At 35.3% G+C, this 24,828-nt stretch overlaps 1 protein-coding gene across 1 annotated transcript in view; it reads left to right on the plus strand.

The window, feature by feature from the left end:
- The window catches only part of LOC108762118 (geranylgeranyl pyrophosphate synthase atmG-like), a 21,207-nt gene extending 3,840 nt beyond the window's left edge, over positions 1-17,367 (plus strand). The window contains exon 5 of the mRNA XM_018508949.1: positions 17,197-17,367. Within this exon, the coding sequence (XP_018364451.1) occupies positions 17,197-17,367 (171 nt within the window). The remainder of the gene's footprint in view (positions 1-17,196) is intronic.
- Positions 17,368-24,828: the final 7,461 nt, after the last annotated feature.

Raw genomic sequence — 24,828 nt, forward strand, 5'->3', positions numbered from 1 at the left:
TTAAACAATATGTGTGCACAGGGACAACTCGATCGATCGAATAGTTTTTGAGTTATCTTTCCCGCCAGTTTCAAAAAACTAGTTTCGAGAAAAACGCGTTTAAAGTTTTTAGTAACTGTGTAGTAGTTAGCATCATAAATGGGCTGTAACTTCCTAACTTATTCGAATTTCCTTCTGTAACTTTGGGAGTATATTTTCTACATTTACTACTATCGATTAAAGCAAAAAAATTTTTTCGATTTTTCCAACCGGTTACATGAGGCGACCCCCTTAATGTGCACCAGTGCGTACTGAGTGCATCCAATCGAATTCGCTTATTAGTAATATTTTCTACTATTAGTAATATTACTTATTAGTAATATTTTCTACTATTGCTTCATATTATTTTTATTTTTTTCATTAGAGTAACATAACAAAAGCCAAACGCAATTTTTGAACATGCCTTCGAGGAGAACCTTCCTTTGTATACTATATTTATATTACTTTCAAGATCTAGTGTTTATTATTGTATTTTTTAATTCTGCTTTATAAGTCATAAAATTAATTTTTTTATTTTTAAATTAATTTATGAATGAGTAACCTTAATATATATTACCACCTTCATTTTTGAGAGCAAAATTAAGGTTACTTATTGACTCATCTATCGTAATACTCTCGTATTGTTTCTAAACAATTAAAGAGACTCCAAGAAGAGTAATTTCACCAATATCAATCTTGTTATATATATTACTATTTTGATATATGAAATGACATAACAATAGATGATGGAAAAATATAAATTAAATTCCTGCAACCGAACGGGCATTTTTCCTGTTACCCTCGAATAGCTATCTCGACAAATAAGTTTGGCTTGGGCGAATAGTCCTTCTCCTTCTTTATGATAACCGCGAGCGGAGAATCGGAACGGTCGTCTTATGATTTTCTATTTGGCCGCGTAATCCATGGTTCACGGTGAGACACGCTTGGATCCACGCATAGGAGCCACGTAGCCTATAAATATGATTGTAGCAACGGCGTCGCCCTCGCGGAGTCTGACCCCTCGAGTCATTCACATAGGATTACGGTACGCTGTCTCGTCTGCTCCCTTTACGACGATCTTATTGGATTTCAATCGGAGACTACAGTCAACCCCTTCAACTATCATAGATCCTTCTGAACTATCTTGGATCCTGTACAAGCTAATCGTTTCTTACCGGTTTTAATTATAAGACTCAAGCAAATTTATGTTATAACCCGATCACGATCAAGTTTATTACATAAATACAAATGATATGATTTAATGAGACGAGCAAATTGAAATAAATAATTCTAGCCTTTAAAGGGTGCGAGATTCTAGTTTTTAAATCTTACTTTTAAAGTTTTACCTTAAATCTCAATCTTTAAGTACATACGATTAAATCATTCGTGTCTAGTAGTACATTTCTTTTCTTCGAAAAACTAGGGTTATTAAGTAATTAATTATCTCATTTATATACAATTTTTTTTAATACAAACAATCTTATAAATATTTTCTAAGAATGTTAAAGTATGTGTAAGAATTACTTAATAATTTTTATATACAGGGTATTGAAAAAACCATTCAGCATTTATATGATAGATAGTGTATGTATAAACACCATACTGAATAAAAAAATCTTAATAAACATAGGTTGACAACTCAACCGTTTCTGAGATATAAGCATTTTTGTATGTTAGCATCATAAATGACTTACTGGCTTCTACGTGTTGCATGCGATGTTTAGCTCAGTGTTTATAAACTGCGTTCTGTATGTCCTCATTCAATTTCCATACTTTATAACAGGAGATTTCACCGGTAAATGGAAGGAGGACATGTCGAACATCTTCTGTAAATATAGCAAATCAGCTATTCAAAAATGTTTATATCTCAGAAACGGTTGAGTTTTCAACCTATATTCACTAAGGTATTTTTACTCAGTATGGTGTGTATATACATTGTCTACTATATAAATGTTGAATGGTTTTTTTTTAACATCTTGTATATCTATTTGTTAAAATGATGAAAATTAACTCGGGACACGAATAACTTATATAACCTCGTGTGTAGTAAAGGATTGAAAAATCATTGTGTACTATGGATTAAAATCTTTTTAAATTCTTTTCTCTCTCTCTCTCTCTCTCATAAGTTAATATAAATAGAGATTTATTTAAGGATAATTTTTCTCATCAAGAGCAATCTATACTTAATAAGATCCTATTTTCTTATCAACTTAAAATTGTAGGCATATCTATCAAATTGATTGAACACTCAAGGCAGGGTATAGATATATCTATTATACTTTTGTTACGAGGAAAGTTAGAAAGGCAGATACGGTCACTAACTCGTTCTCACGTTAACCCGTTGTCGACTCGGACGTTCCAAAACAGCGCGGAGGACAATAATGACCTCCGCGTTGCAGTTCTGGGGGTGACTTCACACTGGTGACTCGCTACATAATGCGCGGCGTTGTTAAAATCCCATAAACGGCCGAAGGAAACGACTGTTGGCGGAAGGGTAGTTCTGGCGGTTTTAGGCTTGCCGTGCACGTAGCGTTAATCCTGCGCCGGTGCTTATGTATCTCCCTTTTCACCTTCTCTCTCTCTCTCTCTCTCTCTCTCTCTCTCTCTCTCTCTCTCTCTCTCACTTTCTCTGCTCTGCTATTTTCTCACTCACGAGCCACTTGCTCTCTTTAAAAGGAGAACGAGACGAGAGGAGATTGGTAGAGGAGAAGGGGAAGGCAGGCTCTCCTCTCTTTCGGTTGACACTTAATTTCCGTTATTCGTACGCAATCCTCAGTACACCGGCTTTATGTCACCTACCCCCTTTTCCCGCTAGATCCCCTTCATCTCCTCCTCCACTTCTCCTCCTATATCATTCTTCCTTTGCGCAACCCTCAACACTACGCACTGTGTCTCCTTCATTCTCTTAGTTAACTACCCGATTCCCCAAATACAAATTCGCGCCACTCGTTCTTAGATGATGATGCTTGATACTTTGAATTCAACTTTGATTGCTATTAAACGATTGCTTATTTAATGGAATTAAATTGGATCTTATTGCAGGTAACTTACAGAATTATTTTGATATTTCAATGTGATTGAAATATTTCCGATTAGTTGTTTCTATCTAAATGATAACAGAAAATAGAATCAAGATCATAAACTTGAAATACAATATCATCTTTGAAAATTGATTTATATTAAAGAGATATACCGAGTTTTAATATGAGATACATATCATTTTTTAAACGAGATTAATGCGATGGAAATCGTATTAATCTCGTTCAAGTAACGATAATAGTAAAGTAAATAAAAAAAGGGAAAGCGACGGACAAAATAAAAGTTTCGTCCATTCAGTTGAACATTCTTGCAGACTGCTTGTGTTCAAAAGCGTCGTCGTTGTCGCCATAACCGTGGGGATTACATTGTCGTAAAATCTTCGGGAATTTACATGAGGAATGTCTGCAATAAAATATTGATGCGACGCATTTGAATGCGCCGATGTTCAAGAAGGGACTGTTCGGCTGATCTCCCGTTCAAGGTCCCTTCCCTTTCTTACCATCGTGCAGATCATGCGACTTTCGCTCCGTCGAATGAACCTAACTCGTACATTTCGTACATTTCTTTATGGTCGTAGAATACAAAATAAAGAATTATTTTTAGGCTTGTAGAACATAATAAATATATAAATTACATTTGATTTAAGATTCAAAGAATAACATGTTGCAGTTATAATATGCTTTTAACGTGTAAAGAATTATATGTAAAATTATAACAATTATAATAATAATTATAATTAATAATTTGGGATTCACTATTAAAGATGTATATTTATACATACACATAAAATAAAATTAATGTATAAATAAAATTATTCTTTTTTATTAATGTAAACACTCTGCAAAAATAAATTTACAATTGAAGTTTATAGAATTATTTATATATTAATTGAATAAGAAATTACGTACAATTTTTCTTAAATTGTGTTATTTATATGTACGTGTACAAAAATGCAAATGTGATATAATAAGATATGTTTACATAATTAAAAATAAAACTAATTTTTGTAAAAACGCCCAATTTTATATATACTATCACATTTCACGAATTGTATAATGCTTTTGAAATTTTTACGGGTGTTGCTACTAATATTTCAAAGGAAAAAAATGCGCTGAATACAAATTGCTCATTGTATGTACTAAGATTTAAAATACAGATATTTGGTTACAACAAAATATAATATTTGGATACACATAATTCGTGATCACTGCTTAGCCACAGTTCGATCTCGAGAAATTATTAAGAATAGAAAATTGAGAAGCTGCGGCAATTTTTTCTTTGCGAACTACCATCTGAGGTTATTGCCAGCTGGCATGATGCCGCGGTATCTTATGGCCACATTGTCTGGCCTCCTTGTTAAAAATCGTCGAACCTTTTGCAAAATATTAATTAACGTTATTAACATCTAATCTTTTAAAATCCGGGATAAATGTGAGTGTGGTGAGTTGAACTTTTCTCTTTCTCGATCTCCGTTTCCTCGTCACTTCTTTATCCTATTCGCTTTCGATGAGGGAAGGAAAACCCTCCTATTATCGTAAATCATCGTTTTCCAATAACGCTACCGAGGCTCTTCATGCCTACCTCTTTGCCTCCCTCCTGTTCACTCCCTTTCTTACGATTTTTCTTCATCTTTTCTTTCGTTAGACGCGACAGGGAGAACACGAAAGTTCGACGTCGCGATAGCACGTACCTATATGCGGAACTTAACTTTTGACGCGCTAGTAGAATTTCTTACATGTCACAGTCTGACAAACGATAACTACGGAACTATGGAACGTCGTATCGTATCATTTTATGAGAGATCGTTGTTACTGTCAGGACTTGGTATCTCATATATGAATGTTACACGAGGACTTTGCGTCCGGTATGCGTCACGGTGCGAGTCCTCGTTGAATAAATGATACCGCACGTCTTGTCAATCTACGAACTGGAGAACGTTCTACCCGCCGGCGAGATTCAATTCGCGCGGCGCCGGAGTGCCGTGGGTAATTTCGGGACGGCTCGATACGGGGCGGTTGAGGCTCGTGGATCGGATAATGGGTACGTGCCGAAGGTGTCGATCAGGATTTCCGGGCACGCGGTCCAATGCTAACAGCACCGTGGCTAGTAGCAAAAGCTACCTTTCGAGAATATACCCCGGGCTGAGCTCTAGACGGGCGAAAAGGGGGATTCGCAATCACCCCCGGGGCTAATGCCATCAGGAGCAAACAAAGTATAAAGTAGGTACCTGATAAGTAGCCCTTGGGCTACTACTATAGCTAGACGAAACCGGACAGACTCGACGCGTTTCTGGCATATTAAGGCTCTCTACCAGGATTCAGCCATAAATATTACATTGTGCTGTTAAGACTAAAAGAATTATTTAAGCGTTGATATCCCAATAAGAAGGAGAGTAACAGTTAAACACGCTGGTTCTCACTAAAAAAAAATGTTTCACTTTGCTCCGATGGACTTTCACTGATATTAATTCTTTCCCGTGTCCGAACTTCCGGATACGAACTTGAACTTCACGAAAGTTTCCCACGATATAATGACGAACCGAACTTTCGAAAAGTTATGCAGTAACGGGAACTTCTTCAATGGGCCTTCCGTGATACACTTTTGCGAATCCTCCCGCAGACTTTCACCAAACTAAAACGATATTGTACTCTGTAATAACTTGTTGACAGCGGAAAACGTGTTCATTTCCCTCTCGATAACGCAACACTGAATTTGTTTGACATTTTATGTCTAATAGCTTGTCACTTCTACAAAGAAGTATAAGAAGCTGTTATTAAAAATGTACATACACATATGTAAAAAATATTTATGTTAAAACGAATCCTTGTTAAAATGTTTGTGTTGAATGTTTAACATATTCGAATGTTAATTTAACATAATGTGTGATTGTGTTATTTGAATATTTTCTGTTAAATTGAAATTTAACATTTCTCAATGTTAAAATAACACAATTTATAGGTAAGTAAACAAATAACATAAAAAGTAATGTAGTTTTAAATTCTAAGAATAAATGAATAAAATGTGTATATTGATTTAATATATTATAAATGTCAATTTTTACTGAAGAAATATGTTCTGTGCAACTAGTTACATATTTAAAAATGTAAAAAAGTAGATATTTTGTGTTATTTTCTCTTTGTGACAGTGAATATCTGTTAAATCTATATATTGCTATATAGGGTAATATACTAAATTACAAGAGTTATTAATTCAACTATTCATTATTGTTTTTTATTATAAAAGTGTCAATTTAACATAAAATTTGCTTTTAAAGTGTTACGCTTCTTATGTTAATTTTCTACATAATATTTGTGTTACTTTCTAATATATTCGTCTTATGTTAAATTAACACAAACATTTAGGATATGTAAAATGTATTAAATTTAACACAAAATTTTTTATTGTGTAGACATAAATTATTTGAAATACGTAAGTCATTTGCTAAGACTACATTACTTAGCTAAGTATTTTTGGAAAAGGTATTAATTGAAGATTACGTTTTGGGGTGATGATTTATACATTTCAAAGGATTTCGTTGTGTTATTCGTCGACAAACTTTCACGAAAAACGGTATGTTGAAGAACAGAAAGAATGCCAAAGCGAAAGGGTAGACGAAGAAATAGAAATAAAGCTAAAGATGAGTAAAGAAAAGGGTAGGAGGGTTTAGAGAGAATCGAGCGAAAATAAACGTAGGAGAAGAAAATCTTATCCGGGCTTCCAGTCTCGTGGATTTGTTCTCCCTCTTTTTGTCCTTCCTCTCCTTTTCTTCCAACGATCTCGACGGCTCAGCCGACGTCTCCTTCCATAATTTGATTGTTTTAATTAAATTTCGCCGGGGAATCGCTTTACGTTGGGCATACCGGCCTGGCGGGCACAATGCAAACCGTGACGTGTACCGAATGAATCGGGAATGGAACAGCAAATAGGTCCGCTCCATGATGTTCTCCGTCAGAAAAGTACATTTCGTCATGCCTCCTTAGTTTATTGTTATAGCAGCAAATTGAAAATCGATCAATTAAAATTGCTTAGACCTATAAATTTCATTATTTTGCAAAAATTATTAAATAATAATAATCAAAATTAAAAAGAGACGTGAGAAGTCAGTGCGGTAAAAAGTGAGCAGTTTTATACATACCAACAAGAATATATACAACAAGAATACTTTAATCATTCATAAATTCACTTATACAAATATTAAGTAGATTGGACGTTTCGGCTCAAATTTAAGCAATTTTTGGCAGTAAAAATGATTAGAAATTAGAATGTTTTTTCCACTTTGATTCAAATTTTGGCCGCGAGACGTTCAGTCTATTTAACGTTTTGAGATTTTTAATTTGTATAGGTCGTGAATATTTATAAATTATTGAAATATTCTTGTTATAGACCTACGCACTTTTGATCGCGTTCCGACTTCCAATGCCTCTTTTTAATTTTATTTGTTATGAATTATAGGGAGTCTGAATTACACACACTTTATTAAAATTACTATATTTATTTTTATATTTATATATTTTATATTTATTTATATGTTTATAATATTGTAATATCCAGTTGGGTATACATAATTTTACTCTTATTTACAAAAAAAAACAATCTTTCTCTCTGATATGTTTTGCCTCTTTAATTTGTAAGAAATAAATTTTCATAGTAGCCGTTTTCGGTCTCTCGTGTGTCTCGGTAACGTGCGGAAGGAGGAGCAAGGGAAGTAAAAAGGTAAAACCACCCAACCGCATGTTCCTCTCATAATAAGACGAAGGTTAGACATGACCGCGAGGAACGCCATGGCGGCTGGTAACGACGCGCAGCCCCGCATATTTCTCCAGATATTGGAATTTGTCGCGGTTACTTCGAATTATCTTCCGCCCTAGCTATTCCAGCGTGGTCTACCCTTTCTGCTACGCGCATGTCAGTCAATAACCGACGCCTCCGTGAGTATTATACATAAATAAAAACGGAAAGCTCTTATCTAAAGTACAGCAACTAAAAAGTTACTCAATGTGTTACTTTTTAATCCTACTGCCGATCATATATCATAATATCTTATATCTCAATGGATAACTAAAAAGTCATTTTCTTCTTATCTAAAGGTACATAATTTTTTTATTATTTATGTCTCGTAATATCATGAAATATGAAATACAATTTCATGTAAAAGTAAATTAACATAATTACTAACAATTAATAGTTGTTATCCGTTATATTTTGCTGAATTCGTAGAACAATTTAAATATTTTCTTTATACCTTAAATGTCTAATCGAATAACTAAATCAGTATTAACAGTCTGAGATACCTTAGATTCCATTTACAGTAAAAGGTAAGAGAAAAATAGAAACTAAGATAAATCCATGTCAACTACACTTTCTGCAAATTGGTAATTCGTCTTTGGTGCTTTCTCTTCCCAAATTATCTAACTTCCCAAACTACGTAGTAAAAAGCGAATGTATTGAAATCAGTTCACAGATACTCGAAGGCTGTTCGGATTTTTAGCCACCCTTTCGTGAGTTGAAGTACTCGTTGCCTTAAATGCGTATTTTTCATAAATTAAAAAGTATTGTGTGAGTGCGTTGAAATACCGGAACTGCTTATATAATGTTCTTCACCCCTGTCGAGGAGTCTCTTAACCCTCTCGATCCCCATCCCACGCTTTACTTCTTTTTCTTTCTATACGATGATAAAGTCAGCTGATCTTCTTTGTCGTTTTCAGAACTAGCACTCTTTTCTTCCTCTGTGTTGTTTCAACTGCCTTACGACTTCTTGACTCGCCGAGCCCTTCTCGAAATTGCTACCCTTAGTTTGCCTTTAATATTTCGTCTAATAATTTTTTCTGCTTTTTTGAAACTCTTCAATTATGATGTTTAAAGCGCGGACAATGTGTGATTTTTTATTTTACTCACATCATTTAGAAACAAACGAGAACAAATAATTGGTTGACAATAACCCAAGCGACAATTTTTATTTCTAAAAATATTTTTAAGTATTAAAAATAAAAAAAATATTTTTTTAAAAGCTTTATTGCTTCATTTATATAACATACACAACCTACATAAAGAAATATATATATATATATATTAAAAAATTTTAAGCCCTGACAAACAATCAAATATTTCTGAAGATAACTATATACAAAGATTAAAAAGTTATTATGAAGTTAATGCACTATTTTAAGCGCTACACATGGTTTAAATAAAATAAATTTATTTAAACTCCTCTAAAGGAAAAAAGACTCCAATGTCTTCCGAAAATCCGAGTGGTGGACGATGGTTCGAAAAGGCTTCCCGCCCTTTGTCAGGAATACTTTGTCGGGAGACTGCGGTCTGATGGAACTCAGCTTCGCTAAACCTCCCCCGTATGACTACGCGTATTTAATTTGTAAAAGTATTTCGTAATTCGCGTGGCTAAAGGCTCGTCCGTTACTTTCGGCGTAGCCCTTGCGAACCCTCGAAAACGAAAGCGGCCCGTACGAACTCTAAATCGGTTGTATAACGGGTGTCCTCGTAAAAATATATTACGTATCTTTAAGAAAGTGTGCCACTGCATCTGATGTATAATAATTATTGGTACATATAAAATCTGTATAAATACAATCAAATTTGTATTTATCAATATGAGCTAGTAATACCAGATTTAGTATTAAAGAAAATCCTTAAAAAACTTGACCAAAATTACTTTAATATTTGTGAATCGTCTCTATCATTTAAATTTGCGTAAATATAATAGTTTATATTATTCGTATAAATCTGTATAAATTTGGAACGAAAATTTTGAACGACATTTGAAACTTATATAACTTAATATGTAGAAATTGGTGGTAACACAAGAATAAATTCAACCGATGCAAAATAGATGTGGCAGGAACACGTGGCAAAGTATTCTCGGAATTTTCAATAAATATAGAAAATCAATTTATAGTACGATAGACCACATAGAATTGAGTAGGTAGAGTTCGAGCATTCGAGATACTGCCTTTGCCCTTCGTGTGAGGGCACCTTAACTCCTTCGCTTCGCAGCCTTTTTCCGCGCTTAATGCCGAACAATGCGCGGTCGGGGGCTAAACGCGTGCTTCGTCGTAATAAAAAAATATCGGACTGTGTGTTGCTCGGTAAAAACCAATAAAGGTCGGCTGGTTCGCCGCGCAGCCGGCGGTTGCGGTGGAGGTTTCGGAGCTTGCGAGAGCGATAGTCGGTGTGCTGGTGTGTGTACGCGTGTATCCAAAAACCGGAGCGAGTTCTTGCTAAAACAAACCCTCGGAGGAGAGAAAGAGTGGGAGCCTCCGGCGGCGACGCGGTGGCCGCGGTGGGCTATAGAGAAGTGGTAAAGAGAGAATTTGCAAGGGAAAGCTCACCCCCCCTTAGGCCCTCACCGGGTGTCAGAGGGTCTCCGTCCGTCAGTTTATATCGGCCCAGAAACAGACTCGTCACAGAACAAAGCTCTTTAGATATTCCTTTACAATGAAGAAGTTTAGAAGATATATCATGCTTGAATTGAACAAAAAACGCAAATCTATATATGAATAATACGATATATAATAATCCAAAGGATTAACGATTTGTTGGTCTGCAATATAAAAGCAGAAAAGAAGAAATATTAGATATAGGGAGAATGGCACTTATATATTTTATATTTTTAAGCAACAATACGCATGATATTGATTTTGGCTAAGTACTAAACAAATAGAATGTATGAAATTAATTATTCTAATGCCTTGAAATATATTTGCTTTATGAAATCTTAAGCTATATAAAAATAAAATAATTATTTTGGTGATACAGGATAGTTAATATGTTATCCACCAGATAAATTTCCTAATCTTTTACTTCAAATTAAAATTATATGGGTTATTTAAAAGTATAGTTAAAATTTTTTTTGAAGAATACTTGTTGAAAGTTATTAAGAGCTGCGATTTGTTTAAAAATAGAATAATATATATTTATAATTTTTATCTCGGCTTTGTGTTATTGATTTGACCGCACTTCTAATGAGATATCGTTAGCCGATTGTGTGCTCAAGGCGATCCTCGCCAAATTAGCACGTATCGAAAGCCGGCAGAGATGAAATTGTTGTCGGAATTTCCTCGGTCAAGAGCCGATAACGGCCGTAAAATATTTAGGGAAACATGCACCCCTTGCGCGCGCGCGCGCGCGCGCACCCTTCTGCCGAACACCCTCCGTTATTTCTCCACCTCCGACTTTCCTCCTACTCCTTTTTCTTCTCCTCCTCCTCCTCCTCTGGGCTTGTTGTAGCATAAAGAGGATGGGGACGGAAGAAAAAGAACGAAGATGGGCTGCTTTGCGATACGCGTCTGCCCGCGAATCCCCGAGCGCAGATTAAGTCCGCTCCCCTTAAATATTCATCCCCTCGGAAAACCTGATAAAAATAAGGAAAAGACTCGGCCGACCATTCTACCTCGTCTTCTACTACCTTCTCGAGCTACACCGTGCAGGTTCGAAGTACACCATGTCCGCAACATGTGGCCAATCTCATTTCCAACTTAAATACGCTTTTGTTGCATCTTATTTCATAATATTTTGAAATTTCACTCGACACAGAACAAATAAATCTGGAAATACGGTAGTGTCTTAGCGCTAAGACATAAATAGACATGTGAACATTACATATAAAATTTGATATTTATTAATCTTAGCTATTAATTCCTTCGTTTTAAACTTTAATGACTAATCTTAATTATTATTTTATTAATCTTGAAGTTTAATTGACACGTTTGGGATATGTTATTAAAATAAATAGCCATATCTCTAGTTTACTTTTATTGTATGGATTAAATTATGGGTTTTTCTTTATGATAACAACTTCCTTCATAAGACTGTTATTATTATTATTGTTGTGTCGCTGCTATGAAATCTGACATTTCTGAGAAATGGCATTATTTGGTCAATCAAAAGAAACAAAGTGCGCGTTGACACGCAGGGTAACGTTGAGGCTTAATGAGAATAAACACCGACGACAAACCCTACGGTGTTTAACGTCGACTTTTAACCGATCCTAAGCCTCTTAAACACTCCCGAGATTCTTAAGTCGAACAAAGAGCCGGCGCTTTTTTCCTTTCGTCGAGGATCCTCAACGGAAGTCCTCGAGGGAGTCACGAGATGCTCCTGATAATTGAATCAAACGATTTATTCTCCCGATTAAAAATGATAGACCGTCTAAGGAGGTTTCCGGTTACAAAGCTGCTTTCCTCCCTTCTGCTACTCGTCCGCTCTTGATTCGCGAGTGAAGAAAAAGTGCCGGCATGAGTACGAATGGTTCTCAGCAAGAGTGATGTTGAGGATCGCTCCTACTTTCAAAAGCATCGCAATTCGTCACTCATTATTTACATCCGCCCACTCGTACATTTAAAATTACAGATTTTGTTTTAATTTAATAGTTAAGAGAAACTTAGTTGTTCAAATACGTTTCATATTGCGCTTCGCAAAACAATGTCTTTCAGCGTTATGCAATGCGCTATTACTTGATGTCGCTTTTAGAATAACCGAATTCAAATAGATAGAGACTAATATTATATTGCGCGACTGTGAAATCATACATAGTTATACACTGCATTGTGAATGAATATGCACGCCGATCAAAATCCCGCTCCTACGTTCTGAAGCAAACGTCTGACGACCTTTCACCAGATTGGCATGAGACGCGATAAACTCCTCGGGACGTACCGCGACAGGGAATTGAATTTGCGTGCACGCGTAGGACCGATCTTCGCACCGGAGGAAAAAAAAGGCAAAGCCAGAGAGGCAATGCGCGAATATCGAGGAGAGACAGGCGGAAAACGACCAACCGTACCGACAAACGGTTGGTAGATTGATTTTGCCAGGCGTGCACCCTCCCGCCACCCTTTCAATACGACCGAGAGGGATGCGTTCGATCCCATCTCGGGTTATTAATAATATCTGGAGGTTAGTATTTCTCCGAGAGCGAAGCGGTCGGTGTTACGGTGGCGGAGACGCGCGGAGGAGGTAAGAGTCTGAGGCTAAGAGGAAATGGGAGATCTCTTCATTTCTGTATCACGCGAACGAACGAACGAACGAACGAACCGACCCGGCGCAGAGCGTCGAGGCCACAGATGGAAATACCCGATTTATATGCAAATTCCATATTTGTCGCCGCGAGAGGCGTCGGCCGTCGCGCCGCGCTGCGTCGTCCTTGCTCGAAAGAAGCCATGACGGGAAGTGCAAGTCTTCCATGCGCGGGAGATCCATGTAAAAGAAATGCAGTTAACCTAAATGTCGATTTATTTTAAGGCTCACCAATATTCTATAATCTATATCATGAAGTGAAAATTACTTCTTCGAAAAATCATTTTATTTATATTTCAATTAATTTTTATACGTAGTCTTTAATATACTGCATTATTCCTTAATTACTATTTTTATTTATTATTCCATTATTTTCATTATAGTCTGTAAATTAATATGCATAATTTTATGAAAATTTTAAAGCAATAAAAAATGAATTTGTTTTAAAATAAACAAGCTTATTTTTTTAGTTATTTGCGATTGTATAAAGTACACTCTTTAATATTTCGTTATTCTTAATACGATTATTTTTATTTAATATTCCATTATTTTTATTACAATCTGTAAATTAAAACGTGTAAGTTAATGCAAAATTTAAAATAATACCTGCTTTAAAATAGATAAACTCATTTATCTATTTATTCATCTGAAGGAACGTCTGTGGTTAGATAGTATCCTATCTATTCGTTGTTTAGTTATAGCAACTGTCGTTTACAAAATCTCGTTAACGTCAGAATATGGATTTCCTTTCAAGGGTGCATGGGGCAGCAAATTATCGAGCGGCCTTTCTTCGACCCTCACAGGCCCGCGATATCGTTAATAAACCCAACGTCCCTGGGTCTTTCCCGTCTAATCACCCCTCCTTTTTTTTTCTTTCGACCTCCCCTTCTTATTTTCCTTCATTTTTCTCTTTTTTTTTTAAGCAACATCCGAGAGACACTTGCATATTTGATATGCCGTGTAAACGGCTGAATAAATGCGTGCTGTTCATGTATTATTGATGCACACGTGCTAGATTAAAAATAGTAGTTTACTACTAAATCCAAAAAGAACGATGAGAAGATTGAGAATAGATTAACAATGGTTAGAACAATTTAACACGCAGACTAAACTTTATGTCCACAAAAAAGTTACGAGTTAAATTTTTTGCTCTAAGCATGCGTTTTTTTTATTTCACTCATTATTTTACGTGTTTGTTATCGAATTAAAAACAATTTTTTTAATATAGAGGAATGTTTATATTGCGCGATTTTTTCTAAAATTTAACGGATTTTTTCAAATAGGATAATCTTGTGCGAGACAATAATTGCTTAATAAGGCAAGGCTTCAACAAAACCTGTTTATAATCTTATCTCTGTCGACATGTAGTCCTTTGAAGTACAGGTTTCGCGTGCGAACGTAGAAAGAGTACGTCGTCATCCGAGATTTTTCGGAAGCAAAATTAAAATTCTTCTGCGTCGATGAGCCTGAGAACGGATGAGGGGGAGAAGCGCGCGCGGTTGTGTTCTCGAGAGGAAACCGCGAAAAGAATTTTCCCGAGATAAGCGACTTCGAGGAGGGAGTGGGAAAGCACCGTCGGGACATTCCGGGAAAAATGATTATACGAAGTTGGAAAAACTTTGGTACGCCGGAGAGATAGAAAGAGAGAGGGAAGAGAAAGGGATGCATATAGTAGCGGAGACGAAGCAGCAGTTTCTCGCGATGTCACCGTTGCGTGCTCATTTATCCTGGAACCGTTTCCGTTGGGATATTTTCGCAATGTCAAATTGTTGGTTAAGCCTTGGGTAGGTTTACATCTCCAAGTCGTAGAACAATTTTGTCTGAATTTCGTAGCAGACACGGATTAATGTGTATTATGTTTTTAGAGAATTCTAAAATACATAATAATTTTTTATGTTTTTGATCGCTGTTAGTAATTTTTTGCGCATTTCTAAACATTTTGTCAAATGTTATGAAATCTAAGCACACAAACGATATTTATATACATAAGAAAACAAATTGTACAATATAATTGCCTAATTTAACGATATGTTTAAAAACTAGTAATTTAAAAAAATTATTAATCACAAATACGTATCGAATAAACAAAATGTGATTCTTTTAAGGGGATCCTAAAGTTTAGTCAAATTGTAAATAGCACAGACGATTTACGTGTCATTGACACATTCCCTACATATTATACTATACATCAATATCTGACGCACACGTGCATATAAATTGTTGTAACAATAACGTTTTAATTAGACGTCTAAATCCAATTCTAAAAACCCTACGTTGTTTCTTCGTGCAAACTATTAGTCTGTAGACTACTATTTTGTAAGTATAATTTGTACAACTTTTATACGAAGCAAATGTTGTCACGATGTGACAAGTCTAGACCGCCATATTGAACTAAGAAATGGTAAGGAAGATTTCAGTTTTGAAATTTTTTCGCGTTCTCGGCATAAACTCCATCTTACAGACACATATTATTATGATACGTATACTTTAATCTTGGAAAAGAATTTTCGAATCAGTAAAAGAGGATAAAAGTAATTGTTATGAAAAAATTATTGCGTTTAGTCGATAATACATACGACTTTAGGATCCCCTTAAGAGAAATTATTTTAGCATCTCTATGTGTTAGTACAAATATTATAAATTTTTTACACGCACTTCCTAATACACACCACATTAACAAATATCAATTACAAGAAAGTAATAATAAATATCTGTATGATTGCACGTGAAAGAGAAGAATTTCTCTTTTTCTTGTGTGCCTTTTTCGGAAGAAAGACTGATCTCGCGGAATTTTTCACAAGACATAAAGTTATCGCGATAACCCGAACCTGCCAACATCAACGAATTGTCAAATGTGCGCGTATATTCTCAAGGGATTACCGAGATCCGTTAAGTCGCGGTTACATCTGTTCTCGAGCGTAGAAGACTGAACGGAAGAGGACAGAACGGAGGGTTCTCAATTGCCTTATTTATATTTGTCCCAATCACACCATCGCCACGCGCGCGGATTTTTCGTTTAGCCCTCTCGCAGAATGTCCTCCTCGTTCGTCGTAGACGTCGCGGAAGGGTAAGACGGGACGACGTGATAAATTACCGCGTGTCAAAGCCTCGGCGTGCATTCATTTGCACGGCGTTAGCACTGTCATTGGCACCATTCCTCATTCGCGCGCTCGTTACGAGCGACGCGCTTCTTCGTTACATCGCGAAGTCACGAGATAATTTCGATAAGTTTCTCACGGAAAAGTCCATCAATAATATGATCCCTCTACACTTACTTTCTGAATTAACGGCTGTTGAAGGTGATGTCGAAATCAGCTGCGATTAAATTGGACTTTATTTTAAATACCTATCTTATAAAAAAACTCGCTTAAGTAATACTTGAGTACGATATATAAATAGATATTTTCTTTATAATTAAAATAATTCGAGAAATTAAGAAATTAAGAAATTTTAAATAATAGAGTTTAAAATCGGTAGGAAAATAATTTAACGTTGAATATCTAAAAGAATGTAAGAATTAAACCACGCACTTCAATCGTGTCATTTGCGACGTCCAGGCGAACAGTTTCGTGTGTTGGCTGTTCCTTTTTCAACTTTACCGAACAATTCTCGACTCAGACGATAGGACGCAGAAGGTAGAGTATTTAGAGATCGGGGTATACCGGACAACTCCCTTGATGCCGGACCGTGGTCTCGTCGGAGATAATAGGAGCTCGAAAGTTTTCGAGTTTGCAACTTTCTCCTTTTCGACGCAATCTCGCCGGGATTTTTTCCTTCTCTCTCTCTCTCTCTCTCTCTCTCTCTCTCTCTCTCTCTCTCTCTCTCTCTCTCTCCCCCTCCCCCCCCCCCCCCCCGCGCACGAAACTCTCTCTCTCTCTCTCTCTCTCTCTCTCTCCATCCCCGCTGACGCGACGTCGAACAAAATTCGTGAGGGTTATTTCCCTCTATTCGCACGATTCTCTTCTTTTTACCTTCTCTCTTTCGCATTTCTGCCATTTCTCTCCTTCTTGCTCTCTTTATTTTCTTCTCATTCTCACACGAGCCCGTCAGCTCTTTTACATCTGTGTTGCATACCATGTGCTCCTGTAAGTATAAGATATACGGTTGTAGATACTACGAGATTTGTGGTCGCTGTGGCGCACGGCCGAAGGCAGGCCGCTTTCAGGTGGAGATTGCGTTTTGACGTCTGATAGATTCATGGTTATTGGAATCAGAATGGTACTATTACGGTGCGAGAAACGGGACGAGGCGATGTTAGTCGCCTCGAGCGAAGTCGCGTAAATCAACCGGTTCTACTAGAATTCTGTTTTGGGAGTCTCACCACACATGGGATTCCTTTTTCCTTCATCTCGATACATTCCTATCTAAATTTCAAAATTTCAAAATCAGATTGCATTATATATGTCATTTCACAGATCAATCTACATTCTTTGAATTTATACATAAAGGAACTGTTTTACTGAAGTATATATATCCATAACTTAACTAGATATAGATCTAAAAATAATTATGTTTAAATCATCGAAGTAATTATTTATGTAGGGCATACAAACTGGTTGCCAGAATGTCAAAACTTTTTGCAGCGTTACTCATCCTGCTTGAGAGAGAGACCTACAAAATTATTTTAATAGTTCAACAAAATTATTTTCAGATTACACAGAACTAGTTAAATTTTAAAATACTTTAGCAAAACCGTTCTTTCTGTGTAAAATATCATCCACAAATGTATTCTTCATGTAAAACATTAAATGTAAATTAATTAACATTAAATTATTCATATCAGCAATATGTTTGCTAAAGACATGCACTAAAAGTATTTATTAAGAAAAAATGATAAAAATGAATGCATAGCAATACTTGCATAATTTAAAGGAGCAGTATTATACTAACTTACGTGTATACTGACTTATTATACTTACCAATTTTAATTTCTTTTCATATGTTTAATAAATTTTAAAAGTTCGCGTTGTTATATAAATGTTAAAACTTTATTCTGCGGAAAAGTCGCTTGCAAACGGGAGAGGGTGGAGTAAGGCTGCGCTTTGACATTGACGAAGTAGACCCGTAGACGGTGTGGGAAATGTCGCTAATGTCGTAACCGAGTGTCATCGTGCACCCTCCTGGAGCATCGGAACTCTGCAAGGAGTGGATGGAGAGGTGGGTGACGGGAACGCGGAAGGGGATGCTGAGAGATATATCGTCGCTTGGGACAACCAAGGAGGAACTGGAGGTTGATGGCTCGAGGACGGGCTGGTTATCTTTTGCCTGTAGGTGCAACGACGTAGCTAACGCTAGAGAGAAGACGAGCTTTACTGTCTGCAAGAAAGACTGCCGTCTATTCTTGACGACAAAGCCTTAGTCGCCTACTGGTGTTCTTTTTAGTCAACAAAACTTTATACAGTCCGTCATAAAACGTAAAGGGAGAATGATAATAGTTTTGTTTCTTTTTGTCGTTTTTCAGAAGTATACAACAATGTTGTTTAGATTCAATTTCAAATTTAGTCAAACGAGTAATTATAGTGAGTCTGTTATATAGTTTGTTACATAATAATCGGTTATTATTTATAATATCGAACCACAAAAGTACATTTTCTGATAGATAAACTTTGTAATGAATTTTCAGAAATGTTTTACGTTTTTTAGAGATTCAGACAATCTTCTCGATATTATTCTTTGTGTCTAGTGTCCCGAAGGGTAGCCGAACAGTTAACTGGGTCGGGGAGTCCCCGAACTATATTCCTTGCAAACACGAAACCAATCGCGACACCTTCGATGACCGAACGAACGACTCGGTGGCAATAACGGACGCTGGTTGTCGTATAGACGAGGGGTTTGAAGGTCGCGGAGCGGTGGAACGGTCTAGGAATCGAGGGGACAATGTTGCGGAGGACGACCATCGGTCTGGCCTCACCGGAACATCTTTCCTTTTATTGGCCATAAAAGCAATAATGCAATACCATACGATACGCATGCCGATGCTCAAGTACGACAAAACGATACAAATGCCTAGATTTCTCAGTACCTTCCTTCCTTCCTTCCTTCCTTCCTTCCTACTTAACTTCCATCCTCTGTCTCTCCTCGATACGATTGTTTCGGTAACAATAAAATTATTCTTCTTAGGTCTTTACAATAGTTATTACAATAAATAAATAAAAAGCAATATTTTGTATAGCTCTCATAGTGTTCTTTCCCATGCAAATGTTATAATATAGAAATTACAATTTATAAATGCGCATTACGGAATGCGACTATCGCAAGAGTTTTCTTTTTAATTTCGCACGGCAGAACGAGGGAATTAAAGCGACGAGCGACGGATGAAACGATAATCGTTTGAGACCTATTCTTTCTCAACTCTCTCCGGTCCGCCAAGCTCATTTCGCGCTGTTTAAAAATCTCATGAAGGCGAAACAAAGGACGAGGCGCGAGCGTTCGGCATTAAACGGCTCTCGAAGGACGCGCCAACGGGGGGACGTAGTGGAAGGCGCAAATCCGGGACGAGGAAGAGCGTCGTGATGACGTCTCAATTCCCCCGGAGTCAGCCTTTAAAAAAGCCGAGGGAAAGATTCTTATCAGAACGTTTCGCCTCGACCGGCCTAATTTACTTATGCTCCTCCCTTCGGGGCCTATTTACAAGTGCAAAATTGCTTACGTCCCTTTTTCTCCCAACGATCTTGGGAACTCGTTCTTCATTTGTTCACAGATCTGAACTTGTTTCAATATGCATGTAATATACACCGGCCGTTAATAACAATTATTTCCTTTTTATTTTAAAAAATATTGCGCTTTTATTAATAATAATTATAATATCATCTCCATTAAAAGAATTAATAAAGCTAAATCAGACTTGCGTAGATACAAAGAATCAATATAATTAAATAGGAACATATAACAAATAATTATTTACTTTTTTATAGTAAATATATTTATTTATTTTTTAAAGTAAATATTTACAAATAAATATTACAATATTTTAAAGTAAGTGTTACAAATAAATATTTACTTTTTATATATACGTATATAAAGAATATTTTATCTATGTAAAATTTCATATGGAACTATTTCGAAATACTTTTTTAAATCAAAAATATGAAACTTGAAATATAATATAGTAATTAAAAAAAAAATTAAAATTTAGTAAGCTAGACTTTATGATAAATTTTCTATTAATTATTTAAATATTGTTTTATTATAACTAGATAACGACATATGAAGAATCATTTAACATATTAATATTATACAAAAGTTTTATTATAACAGTTTTATTATTACATTCGCAAGCGCGCTTTGTGCGTGATATTTAGTATTTTGTTTTATATTTTTTTATTACTATACTTTAGTGCATAAACACTTTAATGCATAAAATACATATCACATACATACATATTGCTATTAACTATCTTTCTATACACAAAGAGCATTTTTACTGACTTTTCATAATATACAAAAACTTTGTTTACAAATAGCATATATAAAAGTACGAACATTTCGTGTATAGGGTAATTATGCGTCTCAATGTATATCAATTTATATCAATTTTTTAAAATGTTATAAATCTATATAACATAAATTTATATAGATAAAAAAGACAGTCAGATAACCAGTCCAAATAATTAAGCACAACCTTGGCATAAAACAGGACACAGTTGGAACAAGTTTTTATCATATTGCAATAATTTCGTTTGGACAATCTAATCTAAAGGCATTATGCGGACATTTTCTGCGCAAGCGAGCAAAAATAGCGTAACTTATTGCCATAAAAGTTGCTAAAATCTGATGGAAATTGTTTTTTCATCAGAAATATTCTATTCATCTAAAATATTAAATTTTTCTACGTGTCTCTATGATTTGAATGAAAATGTGCTTTCTTCACTAAAATCAGTCACTCGCATGAGCAGTACGCGGCATTGCCACTGCAAGATGGACACGGCGCGGGCGGGTTATAATTTCTTGTAAGAATCATACAGGGAATAGAATAAAAAGCGTATTTTACTTATCTCCAATGTTGTACGATCTTATCCTTAGGTTTTTAAATCGTTTCCTAATCGATACATAACTTTGGTATATAATTTAATTAATCGTTAAAGATTGTTACTGATGAGTATCGAAAATTATGTCAATTGGAAATATTAAAGAACGTAAGTGGCAAGACGTTATAAACAGATAAAAGACAAGATGACGTGTGACTGAACGTTAAATAATTCTTCACCTGTTCGCTACCAGTTTTAATTGCTTTTAATTGAGCAGCCACTGAAATATATGTACGCATGTAATTATTATTTTTTATTACGTTATAGAAATCATTGACACGCTTTGTACGCGATTTAACTTTTCAGTGTTTACGTTTTATTACACTTGCTTAAATGCTTGAATACTTAATGTATATAATTGATATTAAACTGTTATTATTACTATTAATCCCTCGATATGTAGTACAACTGTCAAAATATACAATGACAGTCGATCACGAAGTAATCGCACCGAAACAATCGAAGAAAAGAGGTGAAAATATTTCGATAGATTCGAGTTTTAGAATAGTTGAATCTCTTTAATTGCTACAACATATAAAACAATTTTCTTATTTATTTCTTACGTTGACTCATTTAGTTGAATAAAGAAATTTGGTTGGATCAATTAAATTTTTTAGTCGTATATATGAGCAATTAAATTCTTTGGTTGAAGTATAATAAAATATGATGTACTGTATAACAATATAGTTGGAAAATTTGTTAATATCTATTAATATAAAAATTAGTATAGTGAACAAATTATTAATTGTATGAAACTAAATTTTTGGTTGGTATTTTATTGATTAGATTGAACACTGGTATATTAAAATTGCTGAATTTTATTGTTACTTTTTTGTCGATTCTAACCGAAATAGAGTGTAAAAAGTTTTACAACTGATATAAGAAACTGTTAATTCTGGTCGAGATAATTACAAAGACCCTAAAAAAGGTCAGGGAGAGCTCATTTTAATACAAGTTTTAATAAAGTATTAAAAAAATGTTACACTTTATGTGCATCGAGCATAATAACAAGTATCAGAGTCAAGGGCAGGAACACGGATTTTTGCACAATGGACAACGCATAACATATAAAGTATAATAAAATCGATCAAAGTAATTTTTTTCGTGGAAAAGAAGGATTTTAATTCATTTTCTTATGCATTATACGTTATGCAAGATTCTATGCTGTATCCATGACAATTAGACTACAGATTTGTGCTTACGATTGACAGTTACAGCGAGTTAGTGAGTCTATCGTGACTGGCTAAAATAAGTAGAACTGTTTAACAACCTTTAATCGTAATCGTCAACTTACAATCTAACAGGGGCTTCAATCCTGAAACACAATAAATGTAGTAAACTAGCTGTAAAAAATCAGTCATTCATATAGCATGGTTATTCTTATATTTTACTGTGATTAGCCAATATCTTACAGTTTAAGGCTTATTACATCAATTAAGCCTTATTTATAATAGTCGCATAGACTATATCGTATCAGTTGTGTGTCGTATAATAAGAATGCGTGCGTTCAACAGAATGCAACTGTTGCGCAACGGTTTAATGATGCATTACTACATGTTGAACGTTTTGCTCTTATAATACAAATGCTAAAACGCATTTTTTTTACTAAAAGTCGAAGAGGAAGTTAGATGAAGTGGCAATTATAATATTAACTCAAATTGATCTAAAATATAATTATATATTTTTTTATTTTTTTAATATTTGTATCACTTTGTAACTTTTTATGTATTTCAAAAGTATCTACTACGTTGTGAGTGTTTCAAAGAATATATTGGAGAGAGATAGCCATTTTGATAAACACGTTTTATTTAAGACTCAGCGTACTTTTAGTTTGCTGGAAATAGCGAAAACCGCTGAGTAGACATGTTGAAATGTTGAATGCGTTTAAGACCGTTTAATAGACAATCATAAAACGGTTGCAAAACTGTTGCGTACTACTGAACACATCCATTGAAGTTCTGTTGTTAGTCGTAAGGTTGTCGCAGTTACAAGAGCTCTTATCGTACGGAGTTGAGCTTTAACTTTCTGCGACAATTAGGGCCTAAGCACAAAGATGACTGTAACTGAGTCGTGGAACGTAAATCGTAATTGTAGATTGATCAAAACATTGTACTATTACGACCCATATTTCACAATTCAGTTACGATCATCTTTGTGCTGAGATCTTTAGCTTACTAACCCAATAAACATCGTTTCGTAACATTTACGTAATCATTACGGAACGATATTCCACTGTTCTGTAAGAGTTACGTCATTTTCAGATCAAAATGTCAGCATATTTTAATTATATTTTGCGTAACAAAGTCGGTAAAAGAAAGGAACGTACACGTAACATTTATATATAAATAACGTAACATTATCACAGAGTTACGTAACATTTACGAAGTTTTCAGAGAATGAAAATTTATGTTATTCAAATTACGTAAATGTTATGTAAACTATGCATCGAAATAGTGACAGTAAAGTCATACGTAACAGTTATAGCCATTTTACGTCAATGATATACCTGCTACGTTTTTGGTTCGTTGTGCTGTTCTGTAACATTTACATACACTATGCTATGTAAATGTTCCGAAATTGTGCACAGCCTGTTTACTGGGAAGTATAGCCTACAATTAGAAAGAATATTCCTGCAACATTCTCATACGAGAGTCGACACTGCGAGTCAGTCTGCGCAACTACAGTAGATGAAGCTTTATATTTCGGGATTTACGCGAAGGCACATACTTATGAGATGCGCCATGTTGTATTCTTCTTCCGCGGAAATAACCGTGAGTTCCATTATCGGTGATATCTCGTACTGTTTAGCATGCTAAACAATAAATATAATTATTTGAAACATCGTGAGATGAATGCGCTTGCCATCGCAACTATGAAATTTTGTTGAAACAGACAAATCCATGCAAGCAAAAAACTTTGTTATTATATCATTACTCATTTCTTATAATACAATTTTTTATTGATACAAACATATTATAAACATATCACACATTTAGTTAACAAAATCGTTTGATCGAAAAAATTTTATTTTATTCAACTAAATAGATCTCTTAGTACAAAAATATGTAATTTTTTGAATATTTTTTTATGACACTTATAATTTATAGAATTTTCAACAAACGAAATGATTGAATTGTTGTTTCCTTAAATTGAACGACAGTAACACACACAGCCTAGAGACAGGAGAGAGGATACTAAGCTTTCTCTTCGCAAGTGTCTCGATGTCCAGTGGGACGCTAAGACGCAAAACGACACCTTGAGCTGAGATTACAACCGTCCGAATCCTCTTTTCTGACCCTTCAGAGCGTTCCCGTGTCTTTACATCTGTTTTTGCAGGGAGCGTCTCTTGCGAGACTAGCCGTCTTCTTACGTCACCTTCTTCCTCCGAGTTTACCCCCTTTCCTCGTTGCGTGTTTTCTACACACGCAAAGAATACTTTGTCTGTATATGCGTATGCAAAATCCACCAATGTATACGAATGTTACATCTACATTCCGAGGGCGCAACGAATACATTTCACAAGCGGGAATACGATTATCTCCGTATCGAGGGAAGATTCTCGTTGCACTCGTGGATTTATTAGCGGAAATTAGAACCGTTACGGTGAATTCTTACGAAACTTAGAGAAACGGAAAAGAAAGGGCAACGAAGACGCCGTTCATAAAAACAAATCGCGTCTAGATAGTCGCAATGTCGCGCGAGGGAGACTTTCTTT

This window comes from Trachymyrmex cornetzi, unplaced genomic scaffold, assembly GCF_001594075.2.
Source record: "Trachymyrmex cornetzi isolate Tcor2-1 unplaced genomic scaffold, Tcor1.1 scaffold11, whole genome shotgun sequence".
Lineage (NCBI taxonomy): Eukaryota > Metazoa > Arthropoda > Insecta > Hymenoptera > Formicidae > Trachymyrmex > Trachymyrmex cornetzi.